General features: G+C 36.5%; 1 protein-coding gene across 1 annotated transcript in view; it reads right to left on the bottom strand.

Moving 5' to 3' along the window:
* LOC127426552 (glutamate receptor ionotropic, NMDA 3B-like) overlaps window positions 1-17,014 on the bottom strand; it is a 142,739-nt gene extending 125,725 nt beyond the window's left edge. Inside the window, exon 1 of the mRNA XM_051673432.1 lies at window positions 16,556-17,014. Coding sequence (XP_051529392.1) covers window positions 16,556-17,014 — 459 coding nt within the window. The remainder of the gene's footprint in view (window positions 1-16,555) is intronic.
* Between the last annotated feature and the right edge of the window lie 934 nt (window positions 17,015-17,948).

Below are 17,948 nucleotides of genomic sequence, written 5' to 3'. Positions count from 1 at the left end.
GACTTGACTGCGGTTGATTTCAGGTGCAGATATCTCCTACATTCTGTTCAGTGGTCAGTGGCAAGAAGTGGCTGGTTAAAATGCTCGTCACAAGAATCTGTCATCATCAGTCTGTTTATCCTGACAGTCTATTACAACAACTGGGTCAGAGCTGCCCCACTTAAGCACAGCCCCTGTCAAAACCCCTGGAGCAGACGACAGTCAAAGTCTGGGTCACCCTGACTTGCCCATGTGCCTTCAAATGCATGAGAAACAGTTGCTCAGACAGAGCAGTGTTCAGAAAATGGCAGTCACAACCCAAACAGGAGGAGCACAATATAACAAAGAGTTGGCTAAAATCAGATGCTTGGTAGACGTGGTGCTGCAAGCTGTGGCTTTTGGCAGGCTACTCAGCTCTGCTAGGATTCAATAAGGCTGCTGCTTGCCAAAATATAGTTTGCAGTTAGTATGAAAAACAAAGGACTAGTTTTAAAGCAGGATGAAAATGCAGAGCCCCATCTCACGCTTCAACTTGCCAAATCCTACTCAGCTGAACTCATTCATAGGAAAGAGTTGATGAATAGAGGAGTAGATAAATAAAAGAGAAAGGAATCAATGAGTAATGGAGTAGATGAACAAAGGAGAAGTGAATGGGTATGTGAGTGGAGGAATAGACGTGTAAAGAAAAAATCCAAAGAAGGTGTGGAAGATACTAGTTTCGGTTAGGTAGGTTAGGTAAATTTGTATTTCACATATGTACTTTGTGATTTTAGTCCAGTCCGAATCAAAAAACTCTGTTAAAATTACCAACTATTTTCTAGCCAACTCAGGGGTCCCGCCTGAATGGAAATATTTGTGAATATTTCTCATTTATTCTGACCTTCATCGATTACCATAACTAAAGCAAAATTTCTTGATGAGCTACAGTACCTGGTGTACTTTCATTATATTTTTAGGCGTTTTTTGCCGATTTTCCATGTAAAATAACTAGAGCTGTCAAAATTAACGCGTTAAAGCATGTGATTAAAAAAGTTTAACACGTTCATTTGTCTTAATCGCAATTAACGCATTTTGAATTAATACAGCATAAACCAGCATAAACGCTGGTTGGAAATCCGGAACCTTTGCCACGTGTCCGCCCGGAAACATTACACTGGCGCACACACCACAAAGAAAGGAGTTCTTAACACTATTTGTTGTACAAAACAAGTCTAAATGGAACTTGTGACAGAAATCAAGTATTTTTCAGCCTAGGTAAGACGCATTTTAATTACCACAGAAGCACGGTAAGTCTTAACTATCACCAAAACACAGAATGAGACGTTTTTGTCAGCAAACACTTTTCATGTGGAGTTCAAAATGGCAATTGACACTGACGCCCTGACGTGAATCATGAACAACACTTCGCGAATGCTGTAACAAAGCGGATAGCCACAGTCTGCCTGTTGATTAATATTGTGGAGGATGAGAGTTTAAAAAATGTAATGCCCATTGCAATGACTATACAACCTATGGAGAGTAGTTCTTTTAATTAGTCAAACTCCCACTTAGACTTTGGAAAACATTTAATGTTACTTGAATTCATGCTATTTTAGTGCATTTCTATCTTTATACTGTGGAAGGCTTTGTTTGGAAAATGTCAATAAAGCATTATATTGTTACATATTGATTTGTTTTCTTTCCTAAGACGGAAATAAATGTTCACAGGAAAATAAGTATTTTTAGAGTCAAATTTCAGCACTTTCAAAATCTGCAATTAATCACAATTAACTGTGAAAAATGATGCGATTAATTGTGATTGCATATTTTAATCAACTGACAGCACTACAAATAACATTTGGTGGTACAATTACTGCTGAAATACCATGTGATTTAAAAAGAAAAATAAATCAGTGAGGAGAGTCCAATTAGACTACTCAGAAAGGCCACTGTAGTTTCAGCTTTAGGTATGATCCTCACCTTAATTAAATCCTTCCCTTAATTATATATGTACTGTTATTTTATCACATAGATTTTTGTTTCAATAGATTTTATGATGCCCTGAATAAATTTCACTAATGCCTACATTCAGGCAATAGACACTCCCACCTTACTAATAACTACAGAGATGTCAATCCTGTCCAAATCAGTACATTAAATCACAGATGACCTGTTTATAATTATAACTCAAGTGTCACTTAGAAAACGTATTCCATCAGTACACAAGCTCTAATAGTGCTTAAGTTCTCAGTCCCATTATATAATTACTAAGAAGGTACAATATTGCTGCATCTGAATTTGCATACTTTCAGAGTATGTACTACATTTGATAGATAACTTACTTCTCCACCATTAATAGGGTAAAGTACATTCTTTAGGTATAAATACATTCCTTGACATACACCATCCGGCAACATGGGCATTGTCCTGTGACCAGAATGTATGACGTTGTAACATCAACCGCAGAAGTAATTTACTCTGGTTTTGCTAAACAAGTACAATATAACCACAAGGAGCAACTTTAATGTTTCCAATACCACTGACAGAAAAGAAAGGATAGTATAGGATAGTAAAGAATCCAGTGGATGGCAGCTCAGAATCTCAGCAGATGCAGTAGGTCATCCAGGTATTGTTCACCTTTTTAATACTGTGGATTCGGACATCCTACTCATTAAACATTCTGTGTTTGGAATACTATTTTTTTAGGGAAGTAGGTGGGGCATCACTTTATGAGGAGTGTCCATACATAAAAAAGTATCCGCAAAATGGGCTGGATAGACTTAAGATGGACTTAAAAGTTGTACTAAATAATTTTTTATTTATGTTTATGGACTTTATACTGACACGGTGCAGATGCAGCATTACACAGAAGCAAGTTGTGATTGCAGAAGTACCATATTCACAGGCAAACTTGTGACCTGTGATTAACTTATTACCCAACCGAAAGTGTCTGATAATAAAGGGAAAACAGAGATAAAGTGAGTTCCATTTGACTGGCATGGCAGCCAAAAAAAAAAAATAATAATAATAATAATTGTTTAGGTGTAAATCTTTGATGTAACTCAGCACACCTTAGCAACTGCATAACAACACCCTGGCAACCACCCAAAACACCCTAGCATTGTGGTGGTGAGTTTAGTGTGGGCATTATATCTCTTAAACCCTCATCCTCCACAATATTAATCCACCGGAAGGCTGTGGCTATCCACTTTGGATGTGGAATTCACATGATTTGCGTCAGGGCGTCAAGTGCCACTTTTAACTCCACATGAAAAGAGCTGCAGAAAGTGGATGAAATGGCATTCTACCCATACTACTCTTACTGCTTCTGTCATATCTATGAATAAAAGAAATAGTAAGAGTAGTATGGTAGTATTCCATTCCGAAAACTGCCAACATCTTGTTATACTTTTAGTGCTGGCACTGCCCACATAATGATTCATCTGTATTGTCAGGTAATCATTAGCTGAAGCTTTGAAAGCTCAGCAGCAACTGGTACAAAGTTGAAATGATATGAACTTTGAGCAAAGTGTCGACAAACCCTCCACAGGAGAACTTGAACAAGCAATGCAGCAACCTCTCATCAGTGCCATATATATCGTGTTTGGCTCATAGGTGATCGTTAAGATTTGAAGGGCTTCAGTGTGGTAAAATTTGGACTTACAAATGACGCAAAGTACTTTATTTTAGTCACAAGTCCCATCTGGGTTTGTTTTGTAAGAGGTCCTTTCTCTGTCACTTGATCATTGGCACAGAATCGCTATTGTGTGTTTGCTGTGTGTACATCAGTGTAATGCCCCCACCTGATACACCGCAAAGGTTGCGCCCAATTCCAGTGTTTAGAACTCAAACGGAGCTGAATAAAATGTCAGAGACTTATATGAAAATTGGTATTTAAGAAAAATTAATGCATTAAACATTTTTTTAGCTCTAATTTTAATGCTTACATTACATAGCCAACTACATATGCAAGGTTATTGCAGCCTGACTAATGCTGAATTTAGAACATGGAAGTCCAGGGTTCGAGACCAGAAAAGCAAGTGAGTCGACGCGTGAGCCACAAAATAACATGGCTGCTTAAGCTATTGCGTTTTTCATCTCACATCTGCTTTTATTACACTATCGGTTAGGTTAAGGTGTTGGATTTAGGGTAGGGATGTCAATTTTGTTTATTTCAAAATAAATTTAAAAAAAGTCTCATTTGCTTTTTATTACACTATTGGTTAGGTTTTGGTTACAGGTTTAGGTTAAGGAGGGAGGTTTTATTTATTTAAAAATCCATGGAGCATTAACCTTAAATACCTCATATTTTTGGGTGAACATTAAATGTGCTTTTAGCACCCTTCAGTGGACATTACACCTAGAAACTGCAGCAATATGTGTAATAATGAACCACGTTATTTCATTTTGCAAAAATGTTGCCAGTTACAAACTCTCATTAAATCACGCTGCCTAATATCACCTGCAATGAGTTAGCAAGTGGGTTAATTGCTTTATATGTCACTCAAACATCCGGTTTCAGTACAATTTTGTTTTAAATACAGGACAGAAAACTGACTTTGTAAGAGATTTAATGGGATATTTAATGCTTTATAACTTCAATTTGTTGGTGGTTAAATGTGCAAGATGAAATTGGTGAATCTGTCTGTCCTAAGCTTTTGTTTAGCCAAGAGGGAACCGCTCTTTTGACGGATAAGCCAAACAATTTAAGAAACATATGTCCTTTTAAAGATTAATGCTAATTCCACCCCCTGATGTGTTAGGGGCAATTTAAGTAAATCACAGTTATCTGGTCCTTTGGGTTCTCTCATTTAGCCAGCATAAAGTTAGAGCAGGCTAGAACATTCCCACCGTGACCACACTGTCACTTCCACAGGCAATGCTGCCTATCACTGTCTAACACCTGTGCACTGTTATAACTTATCTCTCTCCACCTCTACAGCCTCCCTTTCTGGGACTCCTTCAATTTTTATCTTATCAAGTCACTGCTCATCAAGTCTGCCTCGCTACAACGCAGCAAGCAGTTGCCACAGATCCAGACAGGAGACAGCGCATCAGGTAGAGGTGAATTATGCAACCGCATCGGTGTGGGGATGTCAAGGGCAGACTGTAATTCCCAGTCTAGTCTTGTAATACCTTCACTGTTACAGCAGCCTCAATAACAAACACAACATCTCAGTTTTGCTGATGGTAAATTTGCGTTTATATTTTATGGATGGGCATTTTAGGAATGGTTATTTGTGAAATAAATAGTTCACTCAAATGAAAATTCTCATTTACTCACCTTCAAGTTTCTCTAAACCGTATGACTTAAATCGAGAGTTTTAAAATTATTGCCAAAGGTTTGCTGAAGGTTCACCACTACTGGTGAAGAGCTGCAAACTTCTGGCAAACATTTTCAGAGAATCACAAGTTAATTTGCATGTGAAAGAAATTAGTGGCAAATTTATGGCACATTTGTGGTAAGTTTTCAGCTAGTAACTCGAGATTTTTTGTATAGGTTACCTTCTTCCATGGAACTCAAAAGGAGATATACATGAAAATGGAAAGTCACCAGTTGCTGTCAAGCTCTAAAAATGACAAGAGAAAAGAGAAAAAGTTGTCCATATGATGTGTGTGCCATATTCCAAGTCACACAATGGATCTTGAGGTGGCAAGTTTGAATATACATAATTTACAATAAACATAAATAAAATATACAAATGAGATATAAGAGCTATGTCAGAAGGAGGTCTGTTCTTTCCTAACCAGAGACAGGTAGCTCTTTACACAGACCTTACTTCCTGAGGAGAAAATAACTCCTTCCTGAGAAAGATGTATAATACTCTGTGAAATGTGTGGGAGCAGACAGGTACAAGTGGAGAAGGCACATCACTTATCCTATCATATCCTTTCAACAAGCTAGCCTTCCACAGCATTCCAGTGCCATATATCATGTGTTTGGCTTTTAGGCAATGGCTAAGACTTGAAATGCTTCTGTGGTAATTTAATTCCAACCAGTGTTTAGAACTTACATGGAGCTAAATAAAATGTCAGAATCTAATGTCAAAAATCGTAAATGCGTTAATTAAAACTTAAATTAACATATTAAGCACTTTTAATTATTCTCCTGATATTTTCACTGCTCATTTTGACAGCTCAAAAATAATAAAAATAATAATAATAATTTTCTCAGTCAGATGTCCCCCTCCTGTCTGGGCAGTTATCATTCAGAATAAAATACAAAGTTGACCAGACTTTTTTGTCAATAGTCAAACAAATGGCTATGTGAGACTAGATAAACAGAGGATCCATGCATCACTTCCATCTAGTTAAAATTATTGAAATACCTGAAAGACTGTATTGGTCCGTGTTGAGATACAGGCAAGGTTTTCTCACCTTACACTGAGTGTTAAGGTCATGAAGGGAGTGTATACACCCCATTAACAACGAGTAACGGAGCACACTTTCTTTAACACACCATGTCATCCTGTCAGTGGCTCTCTGAATTTTGATTAAATTCCTATCGATTTTTGCACTATGCTGATCTGTGTGTCATAAATTACATCTATTGCGACATATATTGAAATTGGGGGAATGAATTAAGAGAGAGGCTGAAGATTATTCAATTATAACTGAGAATAAGATTAAAGCATTAAAGTTTGATGGTGTGTTGTTAGAAAGCAGCTCTCACTTGAACAATTTTAGCACTATGTAAAAAATTTCAAAAAACCATCACATAAAAAATATTTAAATACTGAATTGAAAAGTTAAATGCTTGTGAGAATAGTGATGCTTTTATTAAATCATGTCACAAATGATATCCAAAAAAGTGGCATCCATTTGTGTCATATTACCTCATTTGTCCACTTAAGAGTCTAAAGTACAGTCATCTCCTTCCTAGTTTCAGCCTCAGAGCAAATGCCCACAGTCCGTTCAATGCTCTAATCTGATTGGCTGACTTTAAAGTAAAGGCACGCATGTTTTTAATCCTTCAGTTTGTCATTTTTACAAGGTACCGGGATGATACAATGAGTGCTTTTGAGGATGAAATAGGATCATTAGATTCAGAGGAGCACTGAATTTGCCAAAGATTGCCAGGTTAGTGGCATTAGATTATTGAGAGAGAGTTTTGTTTGAGAAATTTTTGTAGCAAGAGCCAAACTGTCTCTTCTGCTTTATTTTCTTAGTTATGACTGTGAAATAGTCTACTTATTACTTCTAAATTAGCAGAAATTCTGATCACAGTTTGAAACATTTTCCTCTATTTTTCCAGAGTTTTATGTACAATTGTTCGTAGATAGTGATGCTGCATTATTTAAAATATATTTTTTTCACGCCGGCCCATTATTGAGGTATAATGCATTTTAGGGCTGGGTATTGATACAGATAGTTTTTTATTATTTTGGTCACATTTTGGCTTTTTACAAATGAACAAATCCATGTATTCAATCAATAAATAAGATTTGGGCTCTATATTCGTGAGTGCACAAAGCGCAGCGCTACGTGCTACGACCGTGCACAACAACTTATCCAATTTTCGTGAGAGCGCTAATTCTAAGCCCCAATTTTCGTGCCAGCGCAAAGCGCAGATGGGCATGGGTGGGAGTGTTTGCGATACTGTGGATGTAGGTGTGGAAACTGTGGGTGTATTGTATGTAAATGAAGTGGCGCAATTAGCTATTTTCCTAAGAATTTGGTCGTTGCGCTAAGACAATTCAATACCACCTCTTAACTCAGCGCAAAGTCCAAATTCAGTTCCTGCATTTGCAGTTTGGAGATTTCACAAGCAAGTGGTAATAAAGTTCATGTACAAACTCTTAAAATATAGTTGAACATTAAATTAAGACCCTGACAATCACTGTCGTAGACGTTTTGCCGGTAGAAGATGTTGGACAGAGCCAAATGTTTGGATTTAGTATTATTTTTTTTACCACTTCGTTATTTATAATATTTTTGTTTTGTTTGAAGTGTAATTTGAATTTAGAAATATTTTTGGTTTAATTTGTTCATGTTTCAATAAATAAATTTATTTTTTCAAAATCAAAATCGACCAGTAGAAGTGAAGAGCTTTCTGATACAATAACTGTTAATCCTAGCCATGATTTGTGTGTCAGCAGATGAAAATTATTAATAATACTTACATTCTCTATAATTTAAAGGAGCATACATCCAAATACTGACGAGAAACGCATTTTCCATGCATATAAAAGGAGCGTGTCACTGTCATAGAAATATGCCTGGCATTCATCAAGGATGCAGTTAATGCTCAAAAGACCATATTTCTATTCTTTTAATTCATTGCATGTAGTCCATTTACACTACTTATGAATGTGTTGTCTTTGTTTAAATTGTTGGTGCTTGAGGGAATGGACTATATAATAGGTCACAGATGCTGGAATAACCGGAGAAGAACCTACATTTACATTTCTCTTCTCACAACATCACTGGGACCCATCATTCAAGCACATGGGTTCTCTTATCACTGCTATGCCGATGACAAACAACTCTACTTGTCCTTCCAGCCCAACAACACCACGGTGCTTGCTCGAAACTTGGCCTGTTTGGCAAACATCTCGGCCTGGATGAAGGAACACCACCTGCAACTTAACCCAGCGAAGACTTAGCTCCTCGTCTTTCCAGCTAACCCTGCTTTTGAACACATCATCAGCATTCAGTTTGGTTCAACCACAATAACGCCTTCCAAAACAGTCAGAAATCTATGGGTAACAATCAATGACTGACTAAATTTCACAGACCACATCTCAAAGGCAGCACGATCATGTAGATTTACACTCTACAATATCAGGAAAATAAGACCCTTCCTCTCTGAACATGCCACACAACTTCTTGTTCAGTCACGTGTCATAACTAGACTGGATTACTGTAATGCTCTCATTGCAGGCCTCCCTGCATGCGCAATTAGGCCCCTGCAAATGATCCGGAATGCAGCTTCAACGAACCAAAGAAAGCGCATGTTACACCACTCCTTGTCTCTCTTCAATGGCTACTGGTTGATGCACATATCAAATTCAAGGCTCTGATGCTGGCATACAGAACAGTCACTGGGTCTGCTCCAGCGTACCTAAAATCACTTCTGCAGATACGTTCCCACCAGAAGCCTGTGGTCGGCTAATGAGCGGCACCTTGTACCAAAACAAAGAGGCACCAAAACACTTTCGGTTTCACTGTACCTTGTTGGTGGAATGACCTTCCCAACTCCATCCGTGAAGCAGACTCACTCTCTGTCTTCAAAATACAGCTAAAAACACATCTTTTCCATGAGCACTTAACCATGCACTCATTAAAATATAAATAAATAAATAAAAATTATATATATATATATATATATATATATATATATATATATATATATATATATATATATTCTTATTGCTCTCTAATCTGTCTTGGATACTACTTTTCTGATGCTAGTGAAACTTTGTAATACAGCACTTTTTCTACTGCTGTCTCCTTAAGATGAATCGCTTATGATGTATTATTCCTCTTTTGTATGTCGCTTTGGATAAGCGTCTGCCAAATGAATAAATGTAAATGTAAATGTAGATGAGCACGTTAACGAGAAAGACTTGAGTGGCTTTATTTTATATGTGCCATGCATGATTAGAATAAATGTTTTGTTTGTTTGGTTTTTTTTGACTGTAGAGAACAAAAAATATTTTGAAAGAGACATTATTCAATTACAAATGGGTGTGTGGATCTCGTCTTTGGACACGCATTACACGGGACAACTTTCCCTCTCAACACGCAGTGAAAGGATCTCGCTGCTGAATACTCCACCACAATTATTTACCAGCCAGTTGACAATTATATACATTTAAGTCGCATAGCGAGAAATTTGGTTATTAATGGGAGTGATTTCCTCTCATTGTAGTAAAAGGTTGCGCCAGGACTTTGGTTGTGCATAGAGTAAAAGATCAATCTTGGGATTTAAGAATCGATATCTAGATCATTCATATGAAAATCATGATGCATCGGAAAATCTATATTTTTACTCACCCATAATACATGTCAGATTAACTCGCTCCTAAATGACACGTCAAATAAAAACAAACTGTGGTTGGTTGCAGTAGATGTCAGTCAGACAGTCTGTCTAAATAAGTGCTTCTTGGCCAGAATAAGCTGCAATAAGGACCAGACCTGATGTAGTCTAGTCAAAGGTCTGGCTACGTGAGACTATCTTCTACCAAAAGCAACAGATTCTAGAGATAAACATCACTCATTAACATAGCACAATGATAAACAACAGTAGCTAAAAAGCGCAAGAGTGTAGCAATCGCAGGGACAGTCCCTCAGGACCAGTATGAGGTTAAATACTTTTTACAAGGTCACCATAATGGCAGAGCAAGATTGTGATATCATTAATTACAGTAGTTTGGTAGTTCATGAGATTCACCTCTGCCTGGGACTGAACCTGCAACTATTGTCTTAACAGCCCAGATTTTAATCCATTTAATTACCAAACTATGCATGGAAGCTATTTCTTTGAACAGGGAAGTTTGAGGAAAAGCAGTGAATAGGACAAAACAATATAGTCAGAGTCTGGAACAGCTTGAATGTTAACTGTTGAATAGTAGTTATATTTATGGATCTTTTCACATGAAGCAATTGCAGACTGTTTCAACAAGATGTGAGAACAACAGCAAAGTGCATCTTCAAGCTCAAAGATGAGAAACCATCGTGTTCTTCATGAGATAATAAGTAGCCTATTGGTCGCTTAAATGTTCACCTTGCAATGTTATTGCAACAAAATCTATTTAATTAAGATAAACTACAACTGGGCTGTATAAATTGCTGAACTCTGAGTGTTTAGCTAGCAATCAGCAAAACTCAAAGCACAAAGGTTGTGCTTACTGGCCCTTCGTGACTTTAAAAGAGGCTTACTCTTGGTGATTCTTAAGTTAGGTTTCTTTATATAAATAAATATAATAAGAAGATATACAGTGTGGTTCAAATGTCTAATACCCCATTTAATATGTGGGATTAAAAACCTGGACATAAACAAAACGTTTCAAGATTTTGAAATGTTTTAAACAAAAAGACACAGAATCATGTAAAATGAATAAAAAATGTTAAAGATTCAGCACTATTTATAGGTTACTAATCAAATAAGCATATTGTAACATTAACCAACTTAACTCATTTAACTTAACTCGTGCAAAAAGTCAGATTTTCTTTCTTTCATGCTCTTTGGAACATTAACAAATCATGCTGAGATTACATTGATCATAATTTTTTTGGATTCCATTTAATAAATATAAAAATAAATATAAAAAATTATAGCAGTCTTTTGCCATTTCTGGTTCAGCTTTGTTTATACACTGTAAAAAATTGCTGTAAATTTAAGCCAAATTCCTACAGCAATCTACTGTGATTCTTAAATACAGTAGTTTGCTGTTAAAAATGTTGCATTCTGGGAGATCAAGAGCAGGCTCACTGTGAAGTGACTAGTTTTATGGTAAATAGCTGTTCTGTGCAAGGCATTAGGGGAATATGAACATTTAAAATCATGTTATCATTTTGGTGAAAGCTATAGTGACATTTTGAAACGTATATTTTAACCCCCACCCATGAAAATTTTAGTTTGTGGAACATGGTTAGTGTTCATGATGTTTCTGACCAACACCTCTGTTCTTTATCATCTCACATCAGCCTTCACTTGTCTGTCTAATGAGAAGTCAAATAATAAAAAAAAAAAATCAACCTTAGAAGCAAATTTTTTATGAAAAAAAAAAACAAAACAACAACCATCTGTACACAGTAAAATAACAGTATAGCACTGCATTGTGGGTTATAATGGTGAACAGCATAAATCGAGTTTGTTGAAGTTACAGCATAACATAACTCTCGGCATACAAAACGCAACAATGGTGACAATTAACAAACATACTTTTACGTAAATAAGTAAGAGCTGAACATTAAAATCCAAGTAACTTAGACTACAACAAAAACAACGTCAAAATAAACTAGTACATATTAAAAAATCAAAGTAATTTCTTCGTGCCGCAGTGCATGCTGGGAACATAGCTGTAAATTTCGGCAACAGTAGATAGTATGTAATTTGACAGCTATTTGCTGCTAAATTACAGTTGTATACTGTAGCTGTAAAAATTATATAGCTGTTAATTTCAGCAACTGCAAGACACCGTTAATTTTACAGTAACATGCTGGCAACCCTGCTGCAGTTCTTTACTATTTTTTGATGGGAAAATCTTTGAGTGTATGTAATTTGACAAAATTTTTAATGACCCTTTAACTTTCTGCAGTTCATTTAAAATGTCCTGTGGTTTGAAGTACAATTATTTCATATAGTATCTCAAATCATATAAGGCCATAAAAACTGTTATAATTACACAAAATTGGTAACACTTTACAATAAGGTTCCATTTGTTAACATTAGTTAACAAGATTAATTAACATGAACTAACATTGAACAATACTTATTAAGCATTTATTCATGTTACTTTCAACATATACATTTTTAAAATCAAAATTTGTATGAGTTAACATTAGTTAATGAACTATGAACTAACATGTACTAACAATGAACAATTGTATTTTTATTAACTAACATTAACAAAGAATAATACATGATGTAACAAATCTATTGTTAATTGTTTGTTCATGATACCTAATGTATTTACTAATGTTAACAAATGGAACCTTATGGGGTCCTGGGTAGCTCAGCAAGTAAAGACGCTGACTACCACACCTGTAGTCACAAGTTCGAATCCAGGGTGTGCTGAGTGACTCCAATCAGGCTTCCTAAGCAACCAATTGGCCCGGTTGCTAGGGTGGGTAGAGTCATGTTGGGTTAACCTCATCGTGGTTGCTATAATGTGGTTCTCGCACTCTGTGGGGCACGTGGTGAGTTGTGTGTGGATGCCACGGAGAATAGCGTGAGCCTCCACACGTGCTAGGTCTCCGCGGTAACACGCTCAACAAGCCACGTGATAAGATGCGTGTATTGTCCTCCGCCACCCGGATTGAGGCGAGTCACTATGCCACCACGAGGACTTAGAGCGCATTTGGAATTGGGCATTCCAAATTGGTGAGAAAGGGGAGGAAAATTTTTTTTTACTTTTTGTAAAATGTTACCCAATTTATATGTTTGTTTTTTTTAAATGTTGTTAAATAGTTTTAGATAAAGTATAACACATCACACTGCTGGACACTGTTGTCACAGCTTGACATTTAAAGTAAACTACCCAGTTATATTTTCATTGTGCAAGCAATAGTCCTCAGTGCCTCTGTGTTGCCCATAGGTGACCTTTAAAATCCCACATATTTTATGTTTAGCAAACTATGAGATCTTTTACAACACAGTGAGGAACAGAGTACAATATTTAAAGGGTTTTGGTTTGATGCAAAGCTGGTTTCTAATCAAACTTGAATACTACACTGAAAAAAATCTGAATTGGAGTTTACTTAAAAAAAAAAACCTAGGAAACAATTTCAACTACATTTAACAGACCACACTTTCAAGTAAAGGGTACACACAATTCTTGGTGGCTTTAACTATAAATTCTCAAGTAAAGTTTACTCTGTTTCAAGTACATTTTACTCACTCTTTGTTTGTTCATCACAATTAAGCAATGTAGCACTGAATTAAGCCATGCTTTTAAAAGTGTTCTAAAAATGCAATGCTTTTTTAACACTCTTAGTCCTGTACCACATGACACACAGATGCCTTGCACAGGGAAGCTTAATGCATGCTACATGAAGTTTATTAGACAACATCATCTTTCTTTATTGGTGATAAAATCAAAATATAAAGGTGTGCACACAGACCTGAACACTTTGTTAACATTCAACAGATAATTATTTTTTATCATGAACTGGCAATTTTGAATAGAAAATTAACTTCAGATTTTACAAAACAAGACGTTATCTAACGTAACAACAAAATCAACATTAAAAACGGTGTAAACAAACTTGCAAACAGTGAAACCATGCAAACTCATTAATTATTCAGGCTGGTGCATGCTGGGAACACCAGCTTCAAAAAGTTAAGTCAAATTTACTTATTTCATTTAACTGTGAAATTTACTCAAATCAGCAAATAAATAAGACAAGAATTTCAACTTTAAGTTTGATACATGATTACGCAATGTAAAGATAACAATAATAAATAATACTTTACTAATAAGCTTAGTAATAAGCATTTTTACATGTTTGAATTGAGTACAAATGTAGAATGTACTTACTATTTTCAACTTCACACTTAAACAAACTTATTCAATGTAGAAAGTACTTAATCTTTTCTGCTATATTAAATTCACAACAAAATCATTTTTTTCAGTGTACTGTACAAAGCACATCATTTAGCCAGTTTAAGAATTCTCCTAAAGGATTGCAGTGTTATGGTATTTTGATAAACTGTGATAAAATAAAGCAAACCTTTTATTAGTTCTGTTTTAATTAAACTGTTTAACAACTTTTCAGGATAATACAAGAGTTTCAAATGTGGGTTGCTTGTCTCAGGATATTTCAACAGCGTAAAGGCGCAACAAGCCCTTGTTTATTACGTAAAGCATAGTTCTACAGCATGACATTATTACAGCTCTACACATTCTACTGTACGTTATAAAGAGTTTTGGGTTTCGGATCCATGCACTGGGTTTCCCTGTCATTTTATGGCATTCCCTCTGGTCATTCTTTTAAATTTGACTGCAAATTAGAGATTGAGAAAGAACATTTGTTGTTAATTAAGTTCATACAAGTATAGCTTGAACGTAACATAAATGTCCTTTTGATTGAAACCTTTGAAGCCAAAACCTTCAGAATGCAATGCTGCATTTTGCTTAAATTGTCCCGACATCTCCACAAAGCAAACTGTGAGAATAACACACAATGAGAAAAAAACAAAAAAGCAGAGCACCCTGAGCTTTTAACCTGATTGGCAGATTGAAGGAAGACATAGAAAAAGGTTTACAGCTTGCACTGTGAGATGATATTTGTCAATGTCTGATCTCCTGACGGTTGTCTGATGTCAGCATCATGACTCAAACATGTTTGAGATCCTGTCTGTAATCACTCAGACAGCAGTGGTCTGTACCATTTTCTTAAGCTGTTACTTTAAAGCCAGACAATGGCCTTTGGTGTGCTCGAAACCAGAGATAAAAGCATTTCAATTTAAGAGGAATAATTAGAAAAGGATTACAAAAATTACATGCAGCTAGATTTTTAGCAGACCACTGAAGTGATTTTAATGGATAGACATTAAACAAGACAAATGTATACATTTCCCCAGCTGGCTGTAAGATTTACAGTATTTTTCCCTCTTTTAATTTCTTTAAGTACCTTGTGATGTAAGCACTTTTTGGCTAGTGGCGCATGCCAAACCCTTCAACACATGAAGACTACCTCTGCAGCCAAGACAAGTGCAAAATATCTACTCAAGATTAACTTTAAATACATCATTCTGTGTTAAACTACATGTTAAACATGTCAATGAATGTAGTCAACAATTCAGATTCAAACATGCCAACAAACAAAAAGGATAAATGCTATTATTTCAAACAATCATTTATACAGCTGCTATCAAAAACAAGCTTAAATGCCATTTTAACCACCTAATGTGTTCAGCGCCATATCATTAACTCCAGAATTTTACCAGAACATCTAATTTGACAATCATGAACAGAAGAGGTGGCACTCATGTCTTTGAAACCATCTCAGCGTATGACATACCTGACTGTGCTAATGCAATGTAAAATATTTCTACCTGAGAGAACACATCTGTCCGAGAAATATTCTCTCTTATGGACCAGGTGCACTACCAAAGAGTCCAAACACCAAACAAACACACAAGCTGAGGAGATCTATTGTGACCTGAAGGAAAGATCAGCTAGTCACATTAATCTGCCTTCTCAGAGTAAAGCCAAAACTCGTAAAATAATACATATTTTAAGTCATTTTGGGTTGCCTGTAAATTGAGGGCATGGTGGTTAATTAGTTGGTCTTATGTAAAATGTTATACAAGCACCTTGATTTGATGATTAACCCCAAATAAGCATTAAATATTTGGGGATTTGTCTTGTGTGCTCTGAATCTAATAGCTCTGCGGATATTTTCCTCGTAAAATCCATTGTACTTGAATCTTATTATTTTGTATGATTTCTGACCAGTCTGAAGAATCCAGAACACTTCTGTAGCCAAATTTTGTTTGGTTAAGGACGAACAACCCATGAGAAAACATACGTCCTTAATCAGCAATCAGAAAAGAAGGCTGTATGATTAGCTATTGGCTTGCATAATATGGAATTTTACTTTTCTCTTAACATAAGCATTATGTTTGCTCCAAAAGATCACAGAATCGTGGATGCAACAAAAAGCGCACCTGTCAACAATGCGTAATGGCTCGGATTTAATCTATAAAATGTATGTTTTATATAAAATCGACATTTATAAAACTAAAAAGATATATAATTCAAGTGTCTTTGGAGCCAATGAACATGTATGCAAGTCATGTAGCTTAGGTTTGCGCATTAAAGGCGTCACAGGTGTATGCGTAATTGCGCATTGAAAAACTAAACTAGTAATCAGCACATAAATTAAAAGTTAAAGTCGAATAGGCTCAAATTAAACGTTTTACCTGAGTTCTGAGAGGTTCTCCTTGCTCAATGATGCTTATAAAAGGGATTTCCAAAAAAGAAGACATAAATTCCATTTGTACTATTTCCTCCTGGGTCTGCGGGAAGGCGAGCACAGCCGAGACCCCCTGGACCACTATATCCTGACACACACACCTGAAGAGCGACTCGGGGTCTCCGCTCGTGGATTCCCGAGCCACCACTTCCATGCTCAAGTTGTACGGAAGAAAGTTGTTCCCGCTTTCGGCGAGACCGCTGAGGGCGCGGTTGAGAGCCGCCCGCACCCGGACCGGCTGGCGGGAAGGCAGGAGGGCACCCAGGCGCACGGTGTGTCCTATCCGCGCAAGGATGTGGCAGGGCTGCGGGTGAGAGCGAGCGGGCTGGATGAACAGGGTATGGAGAAGGAATATTTGCGATCCCAAATAAAAGTATGCCAAGAATCTGTAGAAGATGAAATTCATCCTGCTTCACTCTCAGAGGTGGTGATGAGGCATTGTCAAAAGATAGCATTGCTCGCCTTGTTTTCTGGTCCTTTCTTTAATGTCCTTTATTGTTTTTTGTGCAGGATGGTGTATAAGGAGTGATCTATGGAGTTATTGTGTGAATGTGATACTCTGCTCAGGAGAGGAGGGGGGAAAGGCGGGGATGTCATTGCGTTCACACCCAAAGAAGCGCGGGAGAGGAGGTAATGGTATCATTAGGAGAACAGCACGAGAGAGAATGAATAAAATAGACTATAAATACATGGGCCATGTAATTAAATCCTCTAAACTTTTATTAAATCCAAACGGGTTTTACAGTTCAGTCCTGTGTTTTGTTTGAGGTCTAGCTCAAAAACACACTTAACATTGAAGTATCAATTTAAATACATTTTAATGATCGTAATTTCATGAATACTGTTTTAAAAACAGCATTTCTACTTGATACATTTCAGAAGACTACTGTGAAGATTGTTACATGTGGGGTTTCAGAGACCCAGTTATCAGGGGCCATTATAACAGGGCCGTTACACACACATTTATAAAATTCTGTCCCTTAATGTGTCCTCATACTTTTCAAATGATTTCTATGCCACTGGCAGGTATAAAAATTGTAAATGCAGTACATTTTCACATGCTAAGATTCTCCAATTAGTACACACACTAGTAGACTACTCTTGCCCGTTGACTGCCTGTTGGATTTTTGTTGGAATACAATCCATTAAATTATATAATTTCACTCAAACAATACAGGATTTAGTGCCACATATAAAATAATCAAGTCTGCGTGGAAAAAATGAAGGGATGTAAATACTGCAATAAAAAGGGGAACAAAGAGATGTGGGAGAGAAATTTTGAAATCGCATTGATAATAGAAGGCGGTGACTTTAGGTGGGCTACTGTTTTAGACAAGAGT

Source organism: Myxocyprinus asiaticus, chromosome 35 (assembly GCF_019703515.2).
Source record: "Myxocyprinus asiaticus isolate MX2 ecotype Aquarium Trade chromosome 35, UBuf_Myxa_2, whole genome shotgun sequence".
Lineage (NCBI taxonomy): Eukaryota > Metazoa > Chordata > Actinopteri > Cypriniformes > Catostomidae > Myxocyprinus > Myxocyprinus asiaticus.
The sequence above is the reverse complement of the archived record's forward strand: the minus strand, read 5'-3'. Positions and strand labels throughout refer to the sequence as shown.